The sequence below is a fragment of the Heterocephalus glaber genome, unplaced genomic scaffold (assembly GCF_053883595.1).
Source record: "Heterocephalus glaber isolate CG9 unplaced genomic scaffold, H.glaber_assembly_v1.0 deba00001141, whole genome shotgun sequence".
NCBI classification, from domain to species: Eukaryota; Metazoa; Chordata; class Mammalia; order Rodentia; family Bathyergidae; genus Heterocephalus; species Heterocephalus glaber.
The window spans coordinates 2,568,932-2,588,815 of NW_028258201.1; the positions used below are offsets into that span (position 1 = coordinate 2,568,932).

The following is a 19,884-nucleotide window of genomic DNA, read 5'->3' on the forward strand; positions in this document are numbered from 1 at the left end:
GTGGCGTACAGAAATACACACAATGCAAACTTTAAAAAACAAGTCGGTGAGGAAATCAGGGCGAGGGGAAAGTCAGAGTGCGAAAAAAACAAGATCAACTCGGCTCACTAGAAATGGGATTTTTTAAAAAGTTGGTCAAGTTTCCCAAGGCCCACTGGGCTCTCCGTTCCACCTTCCTCCTTTCCTGCGGACAGGGCCCCGAGGTACACGGGGACGCCGAGTCCCGGGAGAGGGAAGAGGCTGCAGGATCGTGACCGGGCCTAGCAGCTCGGTGGCCCTGAGCAGGGCTCCGTCGAAGGGGGGCAGCCCGGGCCGGACCAGGACCTGAGACCCGGGACAGGGGTTGGGCGGCGGGAGCGGAAGATTTGCCGCCCCACTCCTCGCCGCCGAGGGCCCGGGGCTCGCAACTCGGTAGCCGCCCGTCCCCTCTGCTCGTGGCCTACTACGCGCGCGCTCGGCGGCGGGGCACAAAGACGGAGGGAACCGCGCGCTTCCACCCCGCCCCACCCCCACCCCACCCGGCTGCAGACAAAGGGGCAGCGCCCCTCCTCCGCGCCCTGCCCGGCCCCGCGCCCCGGCCTCGCCTCCCCTCCCCTCCGGCGGCCCATCGGGGACTTCCTCTCCCCTCCTGGGGCGGCCCGGGGACTCCTGGGGCACCGCGCCGCACCTGGGCGCGCAGGAGGCCGCCCCGACCCAACCCCCCGGGCCGGCCCGCGCCTTCCCGCCCGCGCCCCGCCCCCACCGCGAGCACGTGCTGCCCCGCGCCCCGAGCGCCAGCCTCTGCCCGGTGGGGGCTGGGCCGCTGCCCGCGCGCCCCGCCCCCACCGGAAACATTCCTGAGGCATTCCTGAAACTTGGAGGCCCGGCCCGCCCGCGCGCGGGGCTTCGCCTGGCGCCCCCTCCCCCGCCGCGCGACCCCGGGAGAGGAGGGGGGCCGGGCCGGGCCCTCGGCGGACCCGGGAGGAAAAAGGGGAGCAGAGAAAAACATGAGTCACGGCCGTGTCACTGGGCCGCATTGCGATTCCCTGCATCACAGGAGGTGTGGAGGGCCGCCTCGGGGACCGGGCGCGGGGAAGTGCGCCCCGCTCCCGCCATCTTCCACCGGGCTTCCTCCTCGGCCCGCGCAACAAGTCTTTGTTGGCCGGGCCTGCGAGGGACACGGCGTGCGCACGCCCTGCCCCTGCCCTCCAAGCGCTTCCAGCCGACGTCTGGCCTAGCCTGCGTTTCCGTAAAGTCCGCACGGAGGGGCCGGGCGCGGGCAGGACCGCGGGTCCCCAGCCACCTCCCAGGCCACCTGAAGGAGCGACTCCGCCCTCCGGTGTACCTGCGAATGGGCCAATCGTGTGCTGCTGAAGGCTGCACCTCGGTGACGGCTGGCTGGGGGCCGCGGAGGCACTGACACACTTCAGATTTCCCAAGTTTCACGTTTGCATTTCACAAGACTTGCATTTCACCAGCCAGCCACCAGCGGGCTGACGCTGGGACGCACATGCTGACACCTGTCCGCCCCGGGGAAATCTACGAGCCGTCGATCCGGGCGGAAAGGGGCGGCCAGTAGGCCGCAGAACGCTCCAGCGAGCGCACTCCTCTCCACCCCCCGCCCGCGCGGACCCCCCGCAGCCCGAGCGCCGCCCACTCCACCGCCCCACGGGGGGCCAGGCCCACGCGCCCGGAAGGCCCCCGGAGGCGAGCGTCCCGCACCCGAGCCAGGCAGGAAGGACACCCCCGCCTGCACGAGAAGCTCCTCCTCGATTCGCCCACGGGCGTCCCTGCGTCCCCTCCGCGCGGAACCGTGGGGAGTGGGCGGGCGGCCGGGCTCCCCTCGCGAGGCTCGCACACCCCTCCCACGGAGAGCACCCACCCGCGCGGCAGGCGGGCGGGCGCCCTTTTAAATCCCCGGGCTCATTTGCATGTCCCCGCCCCCCGTGACACGGCTGGCGCGGGCGGGCCCGTCCCCCTGCCCCTGGGTCGCTCTTTTTAAGCTCCCCTGAGCCGGGGCTGCGCTCCTCTAATTGGGACTCCGAGCCGGGGCTATTTCTGGCGCTGGCGCGTCTCCAAGAAGGCGTGAGTTCGCGGCCACTCCGGTGGCTTCTTTTTTCTATCTATAATTTAATTAAATTATTTATTTATTGAGGCCGCGCACGGGCCGAGCCCAGCTTCCTGGCCCTCGCCATCCTCGGGGAGGGCCGCGCGGTCCCCGCCGCCGGGTGCGCGGTCTGAACCCCGCGGGGCCCGGGCGGCGAGCACGCGGCGGCGGGCGCCGAGCGCCTGTGCCCTCCCCCGGTTTCAGATCCGCATTCGCGACCGGCGGCGCAGCCAGGCCGTTCCCCGGCACCGCCGCTCCCGGCAGCCCCGCGCGCACTGCAGGCCGGCGGCCGAGCTCGCGGTGAGTCGTCCCTGGCCCCGCCGCCGCCTCCCGCCCGGGGCCGCCGCGCGCGCCGCCCGCTTTATTCCCAGGCCCGCGGCGCGGGGCGGCGGCGGGGAGGCCGCGCGGCGCGGGGGCGGCGGGCCGGGGCACGGGAGGGCGCCGCACAGGGTCGCGGCCGCGGGCGCCGGAGAGGGTGGCGGGGGAGGGGGCCGCGGCGCCGGGTGCACCTCGCGCGGCCGCCGTTCCGCTTCGCTCCGCTCCTGGGCCAGGCCCGGCCCGGCCGAGCGCCCCCGCCGCCTCGGCCGCCGCGAGAGAAGTTCCGAAGTGCGGGGGCGCCGGAGGGCTCGGCCGCCCCGCGACCCCACCTCCGGCCCGGCCCGCGCCTCCGGGCCCCCGGCCGGGCCTGCCCTCCGCCCCCACAAACTGGTTTCGCGGCTTCGCCGGGCGCTGTCGGAACTCGCCCCTGACGCCCCGTTTCTGGGGTTTTTCCCTAGGGCTCGCTTCCCGGGGGCGGGGGGCTCCGGGCGCCGGGTCCCTGCCCGAGGCGCCTTGGGTGCCCCCTCTGGCAGGAAGTGGGGCCGGTGCACCCGCGTGGCGGGGCATGCGGTCGGGGTGCGCCGCTTTCCCGCGCCTGCAGGCGGCCGCGCCCCTCCCCCCGCCGCCCTGCAACGGTCGCCCGGGCGCTGCAGCGTCGCCGGCCTCGGGTCCGAGCCGGCGCGCCGGTGACCGGAGTGGCGGGCGGGAGGGGCCCCGGCAGCCCGCCCCATCCGCCTCACCAACTTGCTGTGTGACCTTGGGCCGCGCATCAGGCTTCTCTGGGCCACTTTTTTTTTTTTTAATAATGAGGCCGCTCATAGTTTGCTCTCCCCCGCCAGGTCACGCCTGCGGGTGTTAGACGCCTGTGAGGCTGAGGGCCACGTGTGTGCACCGTGGCCGACGTAAGGCCTACACGGGCTTAATACACGCTGAGGGCTTGGGGTTGGGCTCTAAATGTGGCTTCTTGCGAGCCAGGCCTCCCTGATGTCCAGAAACAGGTGGGAGAGACAAGCGCTTCTTGGCCTCTCCCCTGGACCAGGCCTGGGCCTCGGTACCGTGGGGGCCTGGCGAGAGGAGGGGCGGGTGGGTCCCCAGCAGCGAGGGGTGGGGGCAGCACCAGAGGGCACAAGAGCTCCCCGACAACCCGCCAGGATCCCCAGCACCGGGCCCTGCTCAACTGGAACCCCCTTGAGGGACCCGAGGTGGGCACTCTGTGAGGTCAGCGCTCATTTAGCTGATTAATTTTGATGTTTAGTTTGAAGGGGGACCTGTGGTGTAATAGAAGATTCTAATCACTGCCTGTAATTACAGAGGAGACCAAGCCACTAATGATGGAGCAGGATAAATCAGCAACCACCCTGCTGAAAGGGTCTCCGAGGCTGAAATCTTATCAAATAGCAAAGTCCCGCCGTCTGGAGGGTCTCTGGGTGCTTGAGGATGGGGGCTGGGAGCCCTCCAAAAATCACGAGTTTCCAAAATGTTTTTCTGTCATTGGGTTAAAATTGGAAATTGCCTCAATTGGCAAAAAGGAAAGAAAAGTTGTCTTTAAATGGTCTAGATCCCGTCTCGATGAGAGCAAAGATATCTGTCATTGAAGTTTTATGAAACAAGTCCAGCCTGGTCCCTGCGCAGTATGAAGAGGCCTGGGGGTTGCTGAGGCAGGCACCCCCGTTACAGATAGATGATGGAGTTTGAGGGGTGGGAGTGCTGTGGCCTCCAGAGAAGTGTGGGGCCTTAGGCCTGCCAGATCCCACCTTCCTGAAACTTGGAGAAATAACTAAGATTAAGGGGACCGATTGGAGAAATGAAAGACCCTCCACGTCCCTTTTTTTGTCTTTTTGAGATGGGTTTGCTATATGATCCAGGCTGGTCTCAAACGCCTGGAGATCCTTCTGCCTCAGCCTCCTGGGTGCTGGGATTCCACTTGGTTAGGTGTCCTTTCTAAGTCTCCAGAAGAGAGAGCCTCCCAAGTAGACTGCAGGCACTCCTTGCAGTGCTGCACCCATCAGTCCTTAGTAGAGAGCTAGAAAAGAACCTTCCCAGGCCCCTGGGGAGCCAGCCAGGGTCTGTGGAAGGACCGTTTCTGAACCCCTGGTCCTCCTGCAAGTGATCCTGAAAAGAAATCGCCCCAGGGGCGGGGATTTAGCTCAGTGGTTTCGCTGCCTCCTGCACAAGCACAAGGACCTGAGTTCGATCCCAGGTACCAAAAAAATAAAGTAGGAAGTCACCCCTGACCTCAGGTGGGGAAGAGGACTCTCTAAGCCCCCCCCCCTCCTCTGCAGAGTCAGCCATCTCCCTGCTTGCCCTCAATTATCCCCACCTGAGTCAAGGATTTGCCCTAGGAAAGAGCCTCAGGTGGGCCTGACCCCGCCACCTGTGCCACCTGCCCCTGGCATTGGGTACTGAGTTTGAGCGTGGCAGGCGTGTGGTGCCATCAGCTCAGGAGCTGCAGATCCCGAGGTCCCTGGTCCCCCTCCAAGCTGCCTGGCATAGTTTTCTCTGGAGAGAATGCAGCAGCTGGCTCAGAGGGGGTCCAGTGATGTGTTGGACCCTGGCAGCCATACCCCGAGCCCAGCCTGGGCTGGCTGTGCACCCTGTACCACCCTGGCCCCTCTGGGGGTGGCGTTGGGCAGGACAACAAAGCGCCCTTCTGCGGAGGAGATAAGGAGCTGATTAGGCCAACTGCCGGCCGCCCCGCCCTGTGGCAGTGCTCAGGGGGTGCAAGCCAGAGTCCAGGCCCTGGGGGTTCGACACCTGGGCCCGTGGGTGCCCGTGTTGAAACCACTTCTTCTCTGCAGCATCCCAGCCGGCGCTCCAACTGCCCCGTTGAGAAGGAAGATGAGTGAGTCAAGCTCGAAGTCCAGCCAGCCCCTGGCCTCCAAGCAGGAGAAGGACGGCACTGAGAAGCGAGGCCGGGGCAGGCCACGCAAACAGCCACCAGTGAGTCCGGTGAGTCCTGGGACAGCGCTGGTCGGGAGTCAGGTGGGTGTCCCGGACTTGCCTCAGTTTACCTTTTGGGCTAGGGACATGCCTGGCAACTGAGAAGGTGTGGACAGGCGTGAACTCAGGGGGACAGAGTTCCTCTCCCCACACCTTGCCTGCCCAGGAGTGGGGGCTGAGGCCAGGCCATGGAGCAACTTGGGGGTCTGCTTGTGGGAAGCCACCACCCTCAGCTTCCCGGTCACTTAGGACTCCTGGTTCCCTTCACTCATTTGTTTACTTGCAGTATTAGGGATTGAACCCAAGGCTTTGACACTGAGCTACATTTCAAGCCCTTTTTGTTGTTTTGGTTTTTTTGAGAGAGGGTCTCGCTCTGTAGTTCAGCCTGCCCGCAATTTTTATTAAAAATTTATTTCAACTTTTGAGTGAGGGTCTGCCCTGGCTGCTTCAGTCTGTGCCTGGCTATGATTTTATTTTTCTTCTTTATTTATTTTTTTGAGTCTTTTTTTTTTTGCTACCGGGGATAGAATTTGAGACCTTGTGCTTGCGAGGCAGACGGCAGAACCACTGAGCTAAATCTCTGGCTGATTTTATTTTTGATAGTAAAGATGAACTAACAAAGGTTGAAAAAGCTGGGCATGGTGACACATGCCTTTAATCCCAGCACTCTTTGATAGGCTGAGGCAGGAGGTTCACAAATTGAAGCCCAGACTGGGTGACTTAGTGAGACCCTGTCTCAAATGAAATACATGGTAAGGGATTTAGCTCAGTGGTTCCACTGCCTGCCTCGAAAGCACAAGGACCCAACTTCAATCCCCAGTACCAAAAACAGATAAATAAATACAAAGAGCTGGGGAATGTAGCTCAGTGCAAAAGGCCCTACATTCCAGCCCCAGTACTGTAAAAACACCATGCATACATGTTTACTACTACTTTTCAGGGGTGCTAGGGATAGAACCCAGGGCCTTGTGTATGCTAGGCAGGCGCTCTTGTTGCTGCTGAGCTACGTCCCTTGCAGTCGGTAGGTAGGCAGATTTATGTTAGTACCTGTATATTAATCATAAGATTCACGAGCGCACATCGCTGCTCTTGTCCATTGCCATGAAAGTTGATCCGCACTGCCCAGGTGTCAGGCTGCACACCTGCGTTCCTGCACTGGGGAGCTGACCAGGAGGGTCACCGACTTCAAGGTCAGCTTGGGCCACATAGTGGGATTGAAGAGCAGAGCCAGAAGTCTCTGCACACTGGTCGTGCATCTTCTGTGGTTTGCCACCTTGGGGTCCCAGGCCAGACTGCTCCTGGGCTGGGCTAAGACTGGGTGGCCCAGGAAACAGTGTCGGGGGTGTGGCAGTGACCCTCAGCCTGGTGCTCCCCTCCATGGTCCGGGAACAGGACAGGTGGAGCTGGAGCTTCAGGAAGCTGGTGCTCGGAGGGGCTGGTGTTTGGCTGCCCCTGGGAGTGGGGCTGGGGGCTTCTCCTTGCCCAGCTCCTATGTGTTATGCAGCCCCCTTTTACTTTGCCTTGGGCTTGCTGAAGCTTCGGGAGTGCGTTGAGCGGGGACCCCTGCCCCTGTGTTCTGGGCAGAATCCGTCTTCCCTGGACGGGACTGGGATTGCGGGTGAAGACGGGGGTCCCTGCAGCCTCCAGCATGTATCTGATGGGGGCAGGTGACAAATAAGGCTGTCCCTGGACACTGGAGTCATCGGTGATTGGATTTTTGCGACAGCCTTATAGGCGAGGAAAGCAAGGCTCCAGCGTTGAGCATGTTAAGTGGCCAAACTGGAGTGTGGACAAGGCCACTTGACAGTGTCTTCTGCTCCCACGCCCAGCCCCTTCTTAGAGGTCTCCTGGTTTCCTATCGCTTTGTCCCTGGAATCAAGCGGAGGTTCTGCAGAGGCGGCTGCTGAGCCCGGGACCCCAGGGGCCCGTGCCCCTGCCTGAGTGGTGGGGTGGACCGGGCTGTGGGCCTGTGTCCCCTGCTGGGGCCAAGCGCTGGCGAAGGCCGGGGAGCGGCAGCTGTCCCTGACTGCCCTCTGTCCCTGCAGAAGGAGCCCAGTGAAGTGCCAACGCCTAAGAGACCGAGGGGCCGACCGAAGGGGAGCAAAAACAAGGGTGCTGCCAAGATCCGGGTGAGGCTTGAACCGGGGCCCCTCTCCTTTCCCCGGGGCCTCAGCTCTGCGGCCCCGGGCCCGGTGGCCAAGGCAGGGTGACCGCAGCGGGCCGCTCACGTCTGTGTGTGACAAGGCAGAAGCCCTTTGTGCAGCTCCTGGCCTGGGGAATGGTGAGGCCGTGGGGACCCGGCCTCTGCCACCGCCTCCAGCACCTCTGGGCTCTGGACCTCTGTCCTGGGGTCCCTGGGGCCTTAAAGGGTGGGGCCGGGGAGGGCCAGACTCACCGAGGCCTCAGCCCCGAGAAGTTGTTTTGTTTTTTTTAAAGACACGACTCATATCCTCTGAGTCACAGTCACGGTGGAGGGGGGCGAGGGGTGTATTTGGGTGGGGGGCGAATGTGGCCGGCTAGTCGTGAGGCTGGACCTGGGCGGGCCGCCCCATCCCTGCCGGGCACGGGCACCAGGTGGAGTTGAGCCTGTGCAGCACCTGTGACCTGGGCATGTTTCTTTGACCCTCTAGAAAACTACCACGGCTCCAGGGAGGAAACCACGGGGCAGACCCAAAAAACTGGTAGGTGCCTGGGCCCTGCCTGAGTGCTGGGGTGGACCGGGCTGTTGGCTTGTGCCCCCTGCAGGGCTGGGCGCTGCTGTCCTGGCCCAGAGGGGAAGGGGCAGCCGGGGACCCAGACAGCAACCAGGCTAGGTCCTGCCCCACCTGCGCAGGGCGGGAGGGCTGTGCGGCTTCCTCCACCCTGTAGTGCAGTGTGACTTCAGGGGAGTGGGGAGACCAGAGGGGCAAGGCCTGGCCCTGTGAGGGTCCTCTTGGGCAGAGGAAGGACTGCAGAGGAGCCATTCTGGAGGCCGCCCCCGTGAGTAACAGGAAGCAAGTTGTTTTGGAGTTTGTACCTGGCACGGGGGCCGTGGGGCCCTGGGGCCCTGTGGTGACCCCACGTTCCCCGCCCAGTGAGCGAGCCCAGCGGTCAGCCCCGGGCCGCCCGGCCCCAGCACCTGCCCTTGTGGCCACCAGCACCTGGTCCCCTGGTGGAGGCCCCCTGCCCCTGCCCAAGCGCCTGGCCCTGGGTGCAGCCAGGCACTGCCCTCCTGCCCAGGGGCCCCTGGCCCATGCCTGGCTCCTGGCTCCTGGCTCTGAGAGCAGAGCTTGTGTGGTTTCTTCCCTCCTTTAAAATTCTGCATTTTTATGAATGAAGTGCGGCCATGGAGGTTGCTGAGTCACCACACACTCAGCCCTGACTCATCTCCCTTCTGTGCGTGGGGGCGTGCGGGGCGGGGGCGACAGGCGGAGGAGGGCCCAGCTCTGTCCACTCTGCCCCCCGCAGGAGAAGGAGGAGGAGGAGGGCATCTCGCAGGAGTCCTCGGAGGAGGAGCAGTGACCATGAGCGGCTTCCTTCTGGGACGGGCAGCTTGGCCCCGCCCCGCCCCGCCCCAGGCCCGACACCCACGCACCGCACCGTCCTGCCCTGTCCCGCACACTACACCGCACACCAGCCGCCGGCCTGTCCGGAGCAGCACCTCAGGCCCGACCCCAGCAGCCCGCCGCCCTCCCGGACAAGGCTGACGTCCGCTTAGCCGCACCGCCTCCCGCTTCCCTCTGCTCTCCGTGCTCTTGGTTTAGGGCCCCTTCTGCTCCTCCGCCTGATCCCTCTGCTTCCCCTGGGGGTCTGGGAGGGCTCCCCTGGCCTTAAGGGGCCCCAGCCCCATCTCATTGACATGCTGCACCCCACTGTGCTGGCAGCAGCCTTCGAAGCCAGTGGACGGGTGCTCAGTCACCCAACGCCCCTGCCAAATGGTCTGTCACCTGGTAGGGCTCACACACCCCCTTGGGGTACAGGAAGGAGCAGGAGCCAGAGGCCCCGTCCTCTGGGCCCCCCTGTCCCCCCAAAACGAGAGCACCTGCCCGAGAGCCCCAGGTCTCCTGTGGCAGCAGCCTGCGGCCAGGCCCCAGCCCACACCCACCCTCCACTGCGGCTGCTGATCCACGGGGTGCTGGTCCCAGAGCTCCCCCCCACCCCGCCCCCAAGGTTCTGGTTCCATCTTTCCTCTGTTCACAAACTACCTCTGGACAGTTGTGTTGGTTTTTGTTCAATGTTTCATTCTTAGACATTTGTCATTGCTGCTGCCACCAGCGCCAGATGTTCATCCTCATCACCTGCCCTTTCTGCCCTGTTCCCTCCCCAAGACCCGGGGGCGGGCTGGGGCGCCCAGGCTGGGTGTGGAGTACCCCAGTCCCAGGGAAGGTGGGGCCCTGCCCCTAGGATGCTGCAGCAGAGTGAGGAGGGGCCCGTGTCGACCATGGAAGGGGTGTAGGGGCCACCAGCTCCCCCTGTTCCATTGGGGAGGGTGGCCATTATTCGTCCCAGCCTGGGGCTCCCCCTCTGGTTTCCTATTTGCAGTTACTTGAATAAAAAAATATCCTTTTCTGGAGTGCAGTCTTGTGCTGTGTGTGCCCCAGCTTAGGGTGGGTGCTGCCCCTGCCCATCACTCGTGATGTGGGAGAAAGTGGCCCCTGCAGGTCAGTGGAGAGGTGGCTTAGGCACCTCTTGAGAAGTCAGCCAGGTTCTTAGCCACAAAACATTTTATTTACAAAATACTATATATTCTGAATACTATACATTCAGGCACCATCACCATGGAAACAGCTGAAAGCCCTGGAGATGGACAAAAGGTCCAGGCTGGCTAGAGGAAGCAGAGCTGACCTGTCCCCCACCCGGAAGGGAAGCCATCAGTGCAGGGGTTGGGGGGCTCGGTCCCCAGGAGAGGGGAGCAAGGTGGCACAGTGGGAGAGAAAGCAGCTGCAGGACCCTCTGGCAGTGGGGCCAGGGGCCTAAATCACGTCCTGACGTCCAGCAAGGGCATCCGCTTGTGCTGGTAGCCACTCTGCCAGCCATGCACCACCTGGGGGATAGGGAGCCAGGCCTCGGGTCAGCAGAGCCCACTGGGGAACCCCACCGGCCCACCTGGTGTCCACGCTCACCTTGGGGTCTCCCACATCTGAGAGGAGTTCCTGCTCGGCCTCGTGCAGCTCCTCGGTCGGGTCATAGCTGTACATGGGGAGCAGGTGATGGCGCAGCCTGTCCACCCTGGGGGACAGGGTGGGGGCATCAGACGCCTGACGGCCTGGCCTCCCCTCCCCCAGGCAGGGACACGGCGGACAGAGGGACTTCCCTGGTCGAGGTGGGACAAGACAGGCGAAGGCCAAGGGGCATCACATGCCAGCAGAGGACCAGGGACACTCACCGCTTTCTCTTCTGGACATACATTACCTGGAACAGAAACGGCACTGTGGAAGCTGCCCCAGGTAAGGTCCCCCACCCTTCCAGGACAGGTGGCAGCCGTGTGCACTGGCCAGGCCTGCCCAGGCCCTACTTGGGCCAAGGTGTGGTGTCTGGATGTAAATGGGGGGCTCCTTACCACAGCCACCACCACCCCGACCAGGGTGATGAGGAAGAAAGGCCCCAACACATAGCCCACCATGGAGTCGCTGTCGGCCCGGGGGGCACTGGGCACCGTGGTGTTCCTCATGACATCGGTGGCCGGAGGGAGGGCTGGGAGGTCAGCATTGGCAGCGGTGCCTCGGGGGGGCCTCCACCAGGAGCCCTGCAGGGGGGAGCGGTTACCCACTGCACCTGCAGCGACAGCCCGTCTCGGGGTCCCTCCCCAGAGCTGGAGGTCGATAAAAACCGTCCCAAGTCAAACACCTGGCAGAGGCACCCTCCAGAGCTGGGCAAATCCTGGGTGAAAAAGGCACCAGAGAGGACCCAGGTCCGGGCCTGGCTCCTTCCCAGTTCCTGCCCTAAATCCGGGTGGGTCCCCGCTCCTGCAAGACTCAACTACCAGGAAAAGACTTAGTGCTGCTCCTGCCCAGGGCTCCGATCCAGGGGCGCAAACTGGTAAGCACAGAGGGTCCTGCACGCGCCCCGGGCGAGGTGGGAGCATCGGAAGGGCCGCCGCTATCCTAGTCCGGTCCCTACACTCAGCTATGGGCCTCATGCCTGGGCGCTGCGTCCGCCTCGTCCCGGGTGTCACCAACTGTTGTTGTGACTGTTGTTGTTGTAGCCAGCCTGCAGCTCCTGAACCCAGTCGGCCTCAAGTGCCAGTGTGGACGAGTAGGAAGAGATGGTCTGTCTCTTCCAGATGATGTCACCTTGCTCTGGTCCCCACCCGGAGCTCCACCCAGGTCCTCCCCTGCTGGCCTGGGCTGACAGGCGGCGGGGGAGAGGGTCAGCCTCAGGGACAGAAGCGGAGATCACCCTGGGGCGGCTGCACGGACCTGGCCAGGGCCCTGACCCGGGTTCGCCCGGATCTCTGGCAGAGGCAAGGTACAAGCTGCCTGCCCCACGTCCATGGGGCTCTGGCCGGCTGGTGCCCGGTGGCAGCTCACCGGCCAGGCGGAGGGCCAGGAGGGAGGGCATCGGGCCGCTCCGAGGATGCTGGCTGGCTGGCCGGCGGCGGCGGCGGGCGGCAGGCGGTTCCCACGGCGCGGGAGGTTCAGCCGGGGCGGGGGCGTCGGGGCCGCCCCGCGCCTGGGCATCCTGGGGTCCCAGCATCCCCAGGCGTGGGCCGCGCCGGCGCTCTCCGCCCATCCAACCCGGCCATGCCTTACCTCCCGCCGTGACAGCCCGAGGACAGCAACGCCCTGGGTTGGCTCCCAGGCCCCGGAAGAGCCCGCGGGCGCGTGATCAAAGGACCTCGGTGGTGGGCGGGGACCCGGCGGTGCGCAGCCAATCCGGTGGCAGCAGGCGGCCGCCCGGGCCTTAGGGAGCGACCAATCGCGAGGCGGGATGGGGGGCGCGGGGGCGGGGGCCCGCCCTGCAGGGTCCCACGCGCGGCGCCAGGGGGCGGTGGAGAGCTGCACGGCGGGTGGGGCTGCGCTGGGCACAGTTTCCCGGCGTGCCCCGGGCGACCTGCGCAGGGGTCCGAGTGTCGGATGCCGATGCCGGCCCCGCCTCGCTGGTTGCCCCGGGCGGCCTGCGCGGGGGTGGGATGCTGATCCCGGCCCCGCCTCGCTGGTTGCGGCTGGAGCGCGGGGTGCGACACCTTCCTCCCTGGCTGTTTTTAAATCTTCGGTACTGGAGGTCAAGCGCAGACCGCCCTACCTCTGACCCACACTCGTCCTTTTATTTTGAGACAGGGTCTCTTCATTGTGAGGGCTGGCCTCGAAGTTGGGATCTTCGGCCTCAGCCTCCCCAGTAGCGAGATTAGGGCATGGGCCCCGCGCTGAGTGAGCCCAGGCTCTAGGCCTCCAGGAGGGTGTGTTGACCGGCCTTTGGCTGTGCTCAGGGCCAGAGGCGGGCAGCCCCCAGCCGCCTCCAGCCCCCTGCCCTCCCTGGCCCTCAGTCTCCGCGCTTGTGACACACGGGGGAGGAGCCTAGCACGCACCATGCTCTCAACCTTGAGTGCCTCCTGCTGGCCTCCTTGCGGTCTAGGGGACACGGGTGGGGCAGAGGATGGAAGCCCTGTGGGTCCCAGGAAGTTTGGTGACCCTGGGCCACAGCTTTCTTGGTCTAATCATTAAAGTGGCACACACTGGAGCAAGGAGAACAAGGCTGGTGGGGAGCACCGCTGTCGGTGTTCGTGATGGGCATCGTTTTACCCTGGGAGAAGTGAGGCACAGCGAACGAGACATCATGTGTCTTCTTACGTTTGTATATGTGCAACTCTTGAACCAGAACCTCCTCCCCACACTAAAATCACAAATGATCAGAAAACCTCCAGGCTGGGATGGAAGCCACCAAAGGACCAAGGTTGTGGCATCTGAACCAGGCCAGCCCTCCGGTCCTCAGCCCAGGTTGGCCTGTTCAAGCCCGGCCGCTGTGGGGTGCGCACAGCCAAGCCCTGCTGGGCACTGGCTGCCTAGCAGGGCAGGGGCAGCGACCCCAGTTCCTGAGGCCCTGAGCGGTGCGGCCTGACCAGCCAGGAGACAGGTGGTCCCTTCCAGTACCCTGAGCACAGACGGGAGCCTCTACCTCCATGCCTGCAGGAAGGCCAGGGGTCGGCACTACCCTGTGCATTTTTCCCCCTCCTTCCCTTTCTCTTTTTCAGTACTGAATATTCAACCCAGGGAGTGACGAGCTACATCCACAACCCTCTTGCATTTTTATTTATGTCCTTATTTCTCTATTTATTTATTGTGGTGCTAGTGTACCACTGAGCTACAACGCCTTTTCATTTTTTATTTTGAGACAGAGTCTCTCCAGCTGCCCAGGCTGGCCTCAGAAGTGTGATCCTCCTGCCTCAGCTTTTCGAGTAGCTGGGTCTACAGGTGTTCAGGGCATGGCCAGCAGCCCTGTTGGAGTTTTGACTGCTCCTTATCCAGGCTGCGGTCCTCGGTGCAGGGACCAGGGCGTCTTGTCCTCCTAATGCCTCCCATCGTTCTGTCCTCCTCCTCCAGGCCCACCGAACAAGGTCAGAAAAGACCAAACTGTTTTTATGTAACTGAATGGATTCCTGAACAAGATCAAGAAGAAGTACGGCATGCAGAAATACCTAGCTCCCAACAACGTGCAACTTAAAATACTTAGCAACATTAAAAACAGACCCATTAAAAAGTACACAGAGTGGACGGAGGGGTTGAAGGGAAGGGAGGGCAAGGGGGAAAAATAAGAACCAAGAGAGATTATGTGAAGGTGCAAATTTCCAATGATGAATGTCATTATATTGTATACCTAAAATGTACCAATAAAATAAAATTAAGAATATTTTTAAAAAGTACACAGAGGGAGCTGGGTGTGACCATGCATTTGTAGAATCATTACTCTGGGAGGCTGAGGCAGGAGGATGGCAAGTTTGAGCCCAGCCCAGACAACTTAGTGACTTAGTGAGACCCTCTCTCAAAAAATAAAAAAGGCTGGGGCTGTAGCATAGTGCGAAGGCCCTGGGTTCAATCCCCAGTACCACACACACACACACACACACACACACACACAGAATAGCCAGAGGTATCACAAAAGAGGCAGGAAAACTGTAATTCTTAAATGAGAACAATCATTCAACTGAGAGTATCCTAGAACTGACGTGGAATGTACACCCACCAGAAGACATTATAGTGACTGTATTGTGATTTCGTTCCATATATTTGAAAAGTTAAGAGGCCGGGGATTTAGCTCAGTGGTGCTACCACTTCCTCGCAAATGCAAGGTCCTGAGTTTGATCCCTGGTACCAAAAAAAAAAAGTAGGTGCCACACACCTATGTCCCAGCACTTGGGAGGGAGGCTGAGGCAAAAGGATCACCATGAGTTCAAGACCAGCTTGGGCTACATAAGGGTTCCAGCCTGCCTGAACTACATATAGAGGCCTTCTCTCAAAAAAAAAAAAAAATTTTAGGAATATACTCTATTTAAAGGACCCAAGGTGAACTATAGGTGAAAATTAGTGTCAGACAAAAACTGAGTGGGATAAACAATAGAGTAGGTGTGAAAGGAGAAAAGAACTTGTAGGCATAGCATATCCAAACTGAAACCCAGAGAGAGATTTTTTTCCCTCTGCCAGCTCCTTATTGGTGTATGGAACAGCTGCTGATTTGTAAATGTTGATTTTGTATCCTGTGATGTCGGTAAGTTTATTTCTCTGTATGTAACACCTTTTTCACTGGTTTGGAACAGTTTGGCTATGATGCTTTGGCATAGTTTTTTCATGATTCTGTACTGTGATTCCTGTATCTGCATGCAGGTCTGTAGTCATCTACAGTGTGGAAAGATTTTGGAAATTATTTCTTCTTCAATTATTTTTATCCCATCTGATTCTCGCTTTCTCCCTTTCTGTCTTATTTATTTATTTTTCTTTTCTTTTCTTAATTTTCAGTGGTACTGGGGTTAGAACTAGGGGGGTTGCAATGAGCTACATCCCTACCTCTCCTCCTTTAAAATTTTTTATTTTGAGATAGGGTTTTGTTAAATTGCCTAGGCTGGGGTTGAATTTGCAGTCTTCCTGCCTCAGCCTCTTGAGCCACAAGGATTACAGGTGTGTGTCACCGTGCCCTGCCAGCCATCTGATTCTTGAAAAAGCACTCAAAAATACAAATCCAGGAAAAGACAGCCTCTGTAACAAAGGGAGCTGGGAAAAGTGGACATCCACATGAGAAGACTAGGACCACATCCCTGTCCCTCTCCCTGTACAAAATGTCAACTGGAAATGGATTGGAGACCTACGTAGAGCACCGGAAACTCTGAAACTGCTAGAAGAAAATGGAGGGAAACACTGGAAGCCACGGGGACAGGCAGAGACTTCCTGACTAGGACTCCAGTAGCAAAGGATAATAGCAAGAATTAATAAATAGGACAACATCAGATTCCAGTTTCTGCACAATGAAGGAAACACTGAAGAAACAGCCCACGGGATGGGAGAGCCTTTGCCAGTGACCCTTGTAGCACAGGATCAGTACCTAGCATATATAAAGAACTCAAAAAAGTCAAACAGCCAAATCAGTAAGTGGGCAACTGAACTGAACAGAAATTTCTCAAAAGAACAAGTGGCATGCCCGGGGATTTAGCTCAGTGGTTCTGCTGCCTGCCTCGCAAGTGCAAGGACCCAAGTTCAATCCCTGGTACCAAAAAAAAAAAAAAAACAAGTGGCCAGTAAGTATGCCAAAAGAAAACAAGTTCAACATCTTTAGCCATTAGAGAACTGCAAATAAAAACTATTCTGAGATTTCACCTTACTCCAGTCCGAATTTTAAAAAACCAGCCAGGTGGTGTTGCGCTCGCCTGTAATCCCAGCACTCTGGAGGCTGAGGCAGGAGGATTACAAGTTATCCAGCCTAGGTAACTTAGTGAGAATGTGTCAAAATGAAAAATAAAATTAAAGGACTGAGGATGTAGCACGGTAGGAAGGCCCTGGGTTCAATCCAATACTGGAAAAGAAAATGCTGGTGAGGATACAGGGAAAAAGAACCTTCTCCACCACCACAGGACCCAGCTGTCCCACTCTGGGGAGGAAGGGTCAGGGTCAGCAACCCCAGGAGCCTGCACGCTGGCCGCACAGTGGACCACGCAGAGAGCACGGGACATGACGAGGCCGCAGCAGCCGCTGTGGAGAGGAACAAAACCATGACACCTCAGCCACACGGACGGCCACAGAGCTCATCACCATAAGTCAGCTCCGAAAGATGATTGCACACGGCTTCCCGAGTCTGTGGGATGCAATGCAGATGCTGGGAGAGCAGGAGGGAGACCGTGACTAGGCAAGGCACCGGGGGAGGCTGAGGCAGAAGGATCATGAGTTCAAGTCCCACTTGGGCAACCTAGTGAGACCATGTCTCAAAAAGATCAAAAGGGCTGGGGATGTGGCTCAGCTGTAGAGAGCTTCAGAGTTCATCTCCAGTGTGAAGGAAAAAGAAAAGGGAGAGATCATGATGTCCATATGAACTCACTGAGGTGAAAAGGTGGCCAGTACACTCTGTCGATTGAACAATAGGTTACAAAATAGTACATATAGGCCGGGGATGTAGCTCAGTGGTTTGCCGCCTGCCTCACAAGCACAAGGCCCTGAGTTCGATCCCCAGTACCAAAAAAAAAAACTACATATAGCCAGTTTTTTAATTTTAAAAATGCATTTATGTACAGAGATATCAAGAAGTCATCTAGAATGGTGCTCACTGAGCTATTCAATCAGTCTCGAGGAGTGAGATGCTAAACACATTTGCCTTTTTGTTTAACGAGAGTATTTTAATTTGTGATATTATATTTTGGGGGGCAGTATTTGGGATTGAAGCCAGGGTCTTCAAACTGAGCTATATGGCCAGACATGGGGGGGGCACACCTGTGACCTCAGCACTTGGGAGGCTTATTTTCCTTTTTTTTTTTGATAGCATCTCAATCTGTAGCCCAGGCTGGCCTTCAACTCACCGCAATCCTCCTGCCTCAGCCTCCTAAGTGCTAGGATTAGAGGTATGTGCCATCATGCCTGGCTCAATACCCTACTTGTAAAAAAAAAAAAAAACGGAATTGAAAAACTTCTCAATACAGAATAGCACAGTACTTTTTTGAGGGGAGGGTACTGGGGATCGTACTCAGGACCTTGTGATTGCGAGGCAGGTGGCGGAACCACTGAGGTAAATCCCCGGCCCTCAGTACTGGATATTTCAATGGTGAATTCTACCAAACATCTGAAAGAGAATTAACACTAATCCTTCTCGATCTCTTCCAAAAACACTGTGTGTGAGCCTGGGTGTGGTGGCACACACCTGTGATCCCAGCACTCGGGAAGCCAAGGCAGGAGGATCTCTTCAAGGTCAAGGCCAGCCTGGACACATAGTGAGAGATCTTGTCTCAAAAAACCCCAAACAAACAGGGGGGCTGGGGACTTAGCTCAGTGGTTCTGCTGCCTGCCTCGCAACCACAAGGACCCAAGTTCGATCCCTGGCACCAAAAAAAAACCCAAACAGGGCCAGGGATTTAGCTCAGTGGCATGGGTGCTTGCCTGGTAAGCGCAAGGTCCTGAGTTCAAACAAACAAACAAAAATAACAACAAAAACCACAAACAAAACCCCCAAAACACTATATGGGGTACATTTCCTAACTCCTTCTAGCTCAGTGTTGCTGTGATACCAATGCCAAAGACACCAAGAAAATCACAGGCCAATGTCCCCTATTAATAAAATTCTCTATACAACTTAAAGGGCTGAAATTCATATGAAATATTTTCTCTGACCATAATGGAACAAAGCCAGAAATCAATGGCAAAAGGAAAACTGGAAATTTAAAAAATATGTTGCAAGTAAGCAATATACTCTTCGGGCCAGTGATTTAGCTCAGTGGTGCCGCCGCCTGCCTCGCAAGTGCAAGGTCCCGAGTTTGATCCCCGGTACCAAAAAAAACCAACACACACATGCAATATACTCTTCAGTAACCCATGGGTTAAAGAAGAAAAGCATTAGGAAAATTATAAAATACAGTACTGTACTTTGCAGCCAATGAAAACATACCGAAGCTTAGGAGATGCAGTAAAAGCAGTAACAGAGGGAAACGTGTATCTTTCAATACCTAAACATCTCAAGGCTACAACAGAAGTTCACAGGTTAAGGAACTAGAGAAAAAAGAGCAAAAGAAACCCACTGCCAGGCTCGGGACGGGGCCTGCAGGACTCTTACTCCACCATTCCCCTTCACCCTGACCTTCCTCCCTGGTGAACAGGGGACAGAAGCCCCATCTCCAGGGTGGACATGCAGGAGGGGGCGCCACAGGGGGATCACAAGCCCAAGCCTAGTCCGGGCACCCAGCAAGGCCCTGCCAATAAAACTCCAGGAAGGGGCAGTTGCTGGACAGCAGAGGGCCCGGCTTCCGACTCCAGCACCGGGAAGTCTACCTTCTCTCCCCATCCTTCCTGCAGAGGACCTTAACACTGATCCTGCCCAAGGCAGGCTGTGAAGAGTCAACCCCACGACTGCCTTGTTTATCGAAGTGAGTCTGGCTGAAGCCTATGTGCCGAGGTCAGAGTGACTCGCACCCAAATTCCATTCCCACAACTAAAACCTTCAGACTAGGACAACGTTCTAATTACAATCATATATTTTTTCTATTCTGTTCCTAATTCGAGAATGCTTTGTCTTGTCCTTTCTGAGCCTGGTTTACATAAATTTCCATAGAAACCATACGGTGCCTTTACCCCAATTGATTGCTAATAAAAGTCAGTGCCTGGGACTGGCCCGCGCCTGTTGGCTGCACTGGCATTGGTCGTCCTGGCCCTCGCTTTCTCTCCTAGTTCTGTCTCTTAGTCTGTTTCTCCCTCAGGCCTGCATCATATCCTGGGCAGGTGGGGACTGGAACCTGACTGCAGGGGTCTCCAGCACTTCCCCTGTGCACTTGTGTGACTTTTGTTCCCCTCCGCCATCTGTGGTTACCTGGACAGATTCTTCGCTGTTCCTCAGTTGGATCAAGTTTACTCCTAGCCAGGCGTGGTGCGACACACCTGGAATCCCAGCACTCAGGAGGCTGAGGCAGGAGGATTATGAGCTGCAGCCTAGTCTGGGTGACTTAGCAAGATCCTGTCTCAAAATTTAAAAAAAAATATGAAAAGGGAGCAAGATGGGGATGTAGCTCAGTGTGAAGGCCTTGAATTTAATTCTCAGCACCACCAAAATAACAAATAAAAAACTGCATACCAGCAAAGACAGCAGCAGCCCGTGGTTCCCAGCACGGCCAGCAGTCTACACTTTCCACTCAGGGCTCCAAAGGGCAGCGCTGGTGAAAGACCCTCTGACTGTGCTTCTTTCCAGAACCGTAAAAAGGAGGACTGGAACTGGATGTGGTGGTGCACACTTGTACTCACAGCACTCTAGGAGGCTGAAGCAAGAGGATCACAAGCTTGAGCCCAGCCTGGGCAGCTCAATGAGACACTGTTTTAAAAAAAAGTTTCCCAGGCTGGGCTGGAACTTGCAATCCCTTTGCCTCAGCCTCCCAGATTGTGGGGGTTCCA

General features: G+C 58.6%; 3 protein-coding genes across 14 annotated transcripts in view; 1 reads left to right on the plus strand and 2 right to left on the minus strand.

The window, feature by feature from the left end:
• The window catches only part of Nudt3 (nudix hydrolase 3), a 128,749-nt gene that overhangs the window by 17,355 nt on the left and 91,510 nt on the right, over window positions 1-19,884 (minus strand). The gene's annotated exons all lie outside the window — the stretch shown is intronic.
• Hmga1 (high mobility group AT-hook 1) lies at window positions 1,713-14,180 on the plus strand. Of its 8 annotated transcripts, XR_015451016.1 has the most exons (7): window positions 3,214-3,402; window positions 5,203-5,386; window positions 7,390-7,473; window positions 7,975-8,025; window positions 10,609-10,770; window positions 11,134-11,362; window positions 13,864-14,180. XR_015451016.1 is itself a non-coding variant. In XM_021259983.2 (6 exons), the coding sequence occupies exons 1-6, from the start codon at window positions 3,359-3,361 to the stop codon at window positions 13,909-13,911; spliced, it is 573 nt and encodes a 190-aa protein (XP_021115642.2). In that variant the 5' UTR covers window positions 3,224-3,358; the 3' UTR covers window positions 13,912-14,180. The 8 variants fall into 8 exon arrangements, 7 of the variants coding, with proteins under 7 accessions (XP_021115644.1, XP_087066617.1, XP_087066618.1 ...); XM_021259983.2 differs by lacking the exon at window positions 11,134-11,362 and having other exon boundaries at window positions 3,224-3,402; XM_021259985.2 differs by lacking the exons at window positions 3,214-3,402; window positions 10,609-10,770; window positions 11,134-11,362; window positions 13,864-14,180 and adding exons at window positions 1,713-2,064; window positions 8,792-9,896 and having other exon boundaries at window positions 5,203-5,353.
• Smim29 (small integral membrane protein 29) lies at window positions 10,030-12,169 on the minus strand. Of its 5 annotated transcripts, none has more exons than XM_087210489.1 (5): window positions 12,076-12,169; window positions 10,944-11,069; window positions 10,710-10,735; window positions 10,447-10,552; window positions 10,030-10,367 (listed from the first exon to the last, which is right to left on the minus strand). In XM_087210489.1, exons 2-5 carry the CDS (start codon window positions 10,992-10,994, stop codon window positions 10,302-10,304), a joined length of 249 nt encoding a protein of 82 aa, XP_087066615.1. In that variant the 5' UTR covers window positions 10,995-11,069; window positions 12,076-12,169; the 3' UTR covers window positions 10,030-10,301. The 5 variants fall into 5 exon arrangements, with proteins under 5 accessions (XP_087066615.1, XP_021115647.1, XP_012928254.2 ...); XM_021259988.2 differs by having other exon boundaries at window positions 10,884-11,069; XM_013072800.3 differs by having other exon boundaries at window positions 10,884-11,069; window positions 11,854-12,142.

Coding starts and splice junctions, on each gene's coding strand:
- Hmga1 (XM_087210490.1), top strand. CDS start 3,359: ATGTGGCTTCTTGCGAGCCAGGCCTCCCTGATGTCCAGAAACAGGTGG. Junction 5,354..7,389: donor AACAGCCACCAGTGAGTCCG/GTGAGTCCTGGG, acceptor CTGTCCCTGCAG/AAGGAGCCCAGTGAAGTGCC. Junction 7,474..7,974: donor AGGGTGCTGCCAAGATCCGG/GTGAGGCTTGAA, acceptor TTGACCCTCTAG/AAAACTACCACGGCTCCAGG.
- Smim29 (XM_087210488.1), bottom strand. CDS start 12,003: ATGCCCAGGCGCGGGGCGGCCCCGACGCCCCCGCCCCGGCTGAACCTC. Junction 10,736..10,883: donor TCGGGGTGGTGGTGGCTGTG/GTAAGGAGCCCC, acceptor TTTCTGTTCCAG/GTAATGTATGTCCAGAAGAG. Junction 10,553..10,709: donor TATGTCCAGAAGAGAAAGCG/GTGAGTGTCCCT, acceptor CCTGTCCCCCAG/GGTGGACAGGCTGCGCCATC.